At 46.9% G+C, this 4,742-nt stretch overlaps 3 protein-coding genes across 3 annotated transcripts; all 3 read left to right on the top strand.

Annotated features, from left to right (window-relative positions):
* Positions 1-680: 680 nt before the first annotated feature.
* N7478_007392 (uncharacterized protein) lies at positions 681-2,180 on the top strand (the record flags this gene model as incomplete). The annotated part of the gene is made up of 2 exons (XM_056923606.1): positions 681-1,346; positions 1,950-2,180. Coding segments are annotated over 2 exons (897 nt in total), but the record flags the coding sequence as incomplete, so codon positions are not given.
* Positions 2,181-2,352: 172 nt separating this feature from the next.
* N7478_007391 (telomere-associated RecQ helicase) lies at positions 2,353-2,819 on the top strand (the record flags this gene model as incomplete). The annotated part of the gene is made up of 2 exons (XM_056923605.1): positions 2,353-2,372; positions 2,432-2,819. 2 exons carry the CDS (start codon positions 2,353-2,355, stop codon positions 2,817-2,819), a joined length of 408 nt encoding a protein of 135 aa, XP_056781642.1.
* Positions 2,820-3,992: 1,173 nt separating this feature from the next.
* N7478_007390 (C-terminal helicase domain-containing protein) lies at positions 3,993-4,407 on the top strand (the record flags this gene model as incomplete). The annotated part of the gene is made up of 2 exons (XM_056923604.1): positions 3,993-4,327; positions 4,353-4,407. The coding sequence occupies 2 exons, from the start codon at positions 3,993-3,995 to the stop codon at positions 4,405-4,407; spliced, it is 390 nt and encodes a 129-aa protein (XP_056781641.1).
* Positions 4,408-4,742: the final 335 nt, after the last annotated feature.

Below are 4,742 nucleotides of genomic sequence, written 5' to 3'. Positions count from 1 at the left end.
CCACCCTAACCACCCTAACCACCCTAACCACCCTAACCACCCTAACCACCCTAACCACCCTAACCACCACCCTAACCACCCTAACCACCCTAACCACCCTAACCACCCTAACCACCCTAACCACCCTAACCAATCTTGGAAACTCAGCCTATTCCGCCGCTACCGACACTGAAACTACCAGAAAACGGCTATCAATGCAAACTATGCAAATCTCTCTCTCTGAGTCAGGGTAAATCCCGTATCCATCTACGTAAGAGCCATGGGATCAAAGGCTATACAGCTCAGGATACAGAAGCTACTATATGCCTGATCCAAGCCTTAGAGGGCTCAGCCTATCTTTTTCGTGTTACCGAGCCTAGGCTATCTTTGCCTACTACTCTCACTCGTAAGAGATCTAGAGAGCTCTCTCTCTCAGGCTCGGTCTCTAGCCCAGGCCAGCGGCTAAAGATAGCTACTCTCTCTGAGCCAACTGGGCCTAGCCAGCTAGCTAACCGGGCTCTCTCAGCCAGCCGGGCCTAGCCAGCCAACTGGGCTCTCTCAGCCAGCCGGGCCTAGCCAGCCAACTAGGCTACTCAGCCAGCCGGGCCTAGCCAGCCAACTAGGCTCTCTCAGCCACCGGCCTAGCCAGCACCGGGCCCAGCCAGCCAACCCAACAAGCTCTCTCTACCCAGTTTTTAGCTAGCCTGGCTAATCTACGGAGCTCTCTGAAACAATCTAGGGTAATCCAACCCCTTGATGAGACCTACGAGGCTAGGGGCTTTTTCACAGATAGCCAGTATCCAGCCTATCTAGCTGGCCGGGATGCTGCTGAGCTAGAGACCCTATTTACCCTACAGAGCCCGGAGCAGATGATCTGGCTCTCCGCTATTATATATCAGCTGATTTCTCTAGGGAATAGCTATATTCAAACAGCCTCTCCACAGACCCGAGCGGCTCTGAATTCCTTTAGCCTAGACCCCGCTACCCAGGCTACATTACGTCCGCTACGGGGTCTACAAAATAAGGCCTCCATCAAGAAATATAGCCTGATTTTTCAGGCTTTAATTCAATTTTTACTACGTTCTTATCTCTCTATCGATAGCGGCGGCCCTGCAAGCTATCAGGGTCTTTATACTCTACAACCGCGGCAGCTAGCTAGCCTAGCAAGCCTAGATCACTTTTTACAGGCTTTGCCACCTCCATCCGAGAGCCTAGCTGCCTATCAGCCAGCTTCCTTCCAGCCTAATGATCTATCTGATACAGGCTCCGATACAGGCTCCGATACAGCCAGTTCCGATAACGATACTCTACCGATACTACCGCAAGCTAGCTTGGATAATAAACAGATCTCTAAGGGTGTAGGCTTAGTAATTGAGCTAGCCCTCTCTCTAGCTGAATGTGAGGCTAGAGATAGACAAGATATCCCACTCTATGCATTCCTAGCCTATTTTAGCCGGAACTATCAACGTGATTGCTTTAAACCGTTGGACCAAATCACCCATTCTTACTCAGCGATTATCAAATGCTACCAGTTGATTATACTATATTGGCTATATACAGATATCTTTACTGATTTAGCTATTGATCAATCTATGGCTAGTTATACTAGATCTTGGATGCACCAATGGTTTATTGCACAATCGGAGACTCCGTTAGGGCATATATTGATCTTACGTGCCCTAGGCTTTGCTATATCGAAATCTAGCACCTCGCTAGGCAAGATATATAGCCTAGCTCCCCATACCCTTCGGTATCAACATATTACTCTCTCGCAGCAAGATCTAAGGGTCTTCCTAGCTAAAGGTATAAATCAGCTTGCCCTAGCTTTATCAAATGATCTATTTCTGGAATTTACAAATTTTCAAGCGGTAAGTTAACAACCCTAACGAGTATGATATATATATATCTATATCTAGCTATATCTCTATATCTTACTATATTTACTAATATATATCTATCTATCTATCTAGGCCCAATCTTCTCTATCTCTCTCCAAGGCTGCCAGCTTCGAAGATATAGGAAATATAACAAATCAATGGTCTTTTCTATCAGTCTATCTAGCTGGCCAGCCATCTGATTTCTTACTTCAGAAGGCTTTAGCTTCCCCAGCCTGGACGGAAGAGATAGTAGCCGAAGATAGGCCTGATATAGAGCTCTCCCGGCCTAAGGCTCTAGGCTATCTAGAGACTACCAGCAACTAGCTAAAAGGCCTTCTAACCCTTACCCATATAGCCAGCGGCGCACCGGCTAGAGGTACAGAGATAAATCAGGTGATCTGGCAAAATACAGCTACCAACCAACGGAATTTATTCCTAGATCCAGTGAACCATATCTTTCTGATCCGGCTAGCCTATTCGAAGACCTTTAGCCAAAATGGCCAAGAGAAAGATGCTGTACGGGCCTTACCACAATCAATCTCGTGGCTAATTTTAGCCTATCTGGCCTATATTAGGCCGTTTGAAGAGGGCTTGCTGATCTGGCTGAATAAGCAGCTGCCTGAGGCCCATTTTATACTATTCTATGATCACCGGATAGCTCAGCCGTTCTCTTCTAAGATACTCTCACATACACTGAAGAGTATGACCTCAGAATTGATTACTCAGCGTATCAATATAAAGGTCTGGCGGCATCTAATGCAAGGCTTTATCCGGTATGGGCTAGGTCTAGCCGATCCGCTAGACGATTTGGGTACTGATAGGCTAGATGCGGAAGGCCTTAGAGCTGAACAGATGAACCATTCTCGTGGAACCGGCTTAGCTGTATATGGCCGAAATATAGCAAGCTTCCAGGGTATTAGGGCAGATATCCAAACAGCTTTGATTAGCTTTAGTCAACAATAGCATACCTATCTAGGTATATCAGCTGATCAGCTTATATTAGGCACACTATTCTATAATAGGCAATCTGTGAAGCCTAAGGCCGAAGTCCAAGCCCAGCCAGCCTCTTCTAGCCTTCCAGAGCTTGTTTTACTACCCCTAGAGAGGCCGGTTGTACAGTATCACTACCCTATCCGTTCAGGGGCAGTCAGGCCTACTAAACAGGTTAGCCTAGGCCAGTTCTATGAGTTTTTAAACTTATATAGCAATATATATTGCAGCCAGCCAGCTACTCTCTCTCAGCCAGCCGGGCTCTCTCAGCCAACTGGGCCTAGCCAGCCAACTGGGCTCTCTCAGCCAGCCGGGCTCTCTCAGCCAACTGGGCTCTCTCAGCCAGCCGGGCTCTCTCAGCCAGCCGGGCTCTCTCAGCCAACTGGGCTCTCTCAGCCAGCCGGGCTCTCTCAGCCAGCCGGGCTCTCTCAGCCAGCTAGGCCTAGCCAGTCAACCAGGCCCAATCAGCCAGATCTGGATACCAGTCAGCGTGCACGCAGCCTAGTATACTCCCCTTTGCTAGATAGCAGCTATATCGATAGGGGTACCCTAACGCAGATGCTTAGGGAATTCCTTAGTGATAATACTGCTGTTTTTCGGAGCTCTGGCCAACAGGAAGCTTTTTATGCTATAATAAAGCAAATTCCATATCTCTATCTTATCTTACCAACCGCATCTGGTAAAACTACCCTATTCCTCTTTGGGGCTAGTATATTGCCTAATCAGATAACGATATTGATTATACCGTTGATATCTCTGAAGCTAGATATCCTAGCTAAAGCTGAGGCCTTAGGGCTAAGGCCAATAGTATGGGAGCCTGCTATCGGCTATAAGGGTCTCGATCCGGAATCTCGGCTGATTCTCGTCCAAATTGAGTATATTATATACCCTAAATTCTACGAGATGGCTAGCTATCTAATCAATCAGCAACGGCTAGCTAGGCTAATATGGGATGAATGCCATTTAATCCCACTCTCGCAGAGCTATAGGCCTATTATGAAACGGGTTTGGCATACCCTAGCTTTACCGGTTCCAATGATATTTGCCTCGGCTACCTTACCGATCTATCTAGAAGCTGAGCTTACAGGGATGCTAGGCTTGCAATCTAAGCCATATACGATCAGAGAGAGCCTAATTTTAAAAAATATGGCTTATGGGGTAGAGAGTTTACCGGCCTCGCTAAAGCCAGAGAACTATGCTGGCTATCTGATACAGTGGATTAAGGCTTTTAGGGCTAATCGGCTTAGCTATACCGGGAGGAAGACTATTGTCTTCTGCCGTACAAAGGCTATAGTTGATCAGCTATATCAGGCCTTAGAGCCTCAGGCAGCTAGATTCCATTCAGATCTATCTGAGGAAGACAAATTAGCCCAATTAGCCTATTTCAGAGCCGAGGGTCCAATTTTATTGGCTACTAGTGGTATCGGAGCTGGCTATGATTTCCCAGATGTGGATCTTGTAATCCATTTTAAGCCTGGCCGGTACGAGATTACTAGTTTTATACAGGAATCTGGCCGAGCTGGGAGATCACCGAATCTATCTGCATGGGCTTATTGTCTAATTCCGTCTAGCTCTGGAAGATATATATCTTCAAATGGCCCTGCCGAGCAGATTTATTTTCAGCAGTATCTGGATGAAGATATCTGCCGGCGGAGAGTTATAGCTCGGGTATTTGATAGCCAAGCCCTAGAGCGTTGTGAGCCTAGCTGGGCTCTATGCGATCTCTGTGCTAGCCGATTTGCTACCCTAACTATTCAATCCCAAAGGGTAAAAGCATTAGAACGGCAGTATAATAACGATATGGCCTTTTTTGCTAGAGCGGTAAAATACTGGACCGAGGAGAGATGTTTTATATGCTGGTTAGGATGGTATAGTAAGTTATAACTCTCTCTCTCT

The sequence above is a fragment of the Penicillium angulare genome, assembly GCF_028827245.1.
Source record: "Penicillium angulare strain IBT 27051 chromosome Unknown utg000004l_segment0_segment0, whole genome shotgun sequence".
In the NCBI taxonomy this organism is placed as follows: Eukaryota; Fungi; Ascomycota; class Eurotiomycetes; order Eurotiales; family Aspergillaceae; genus Penicillium; species Penicillium angulare.
The sequence above is the reverse complement of the archived record's forward strand: the minus strand, read 5'-3'. Positions and strand labels throughout refer to the sequence as shown.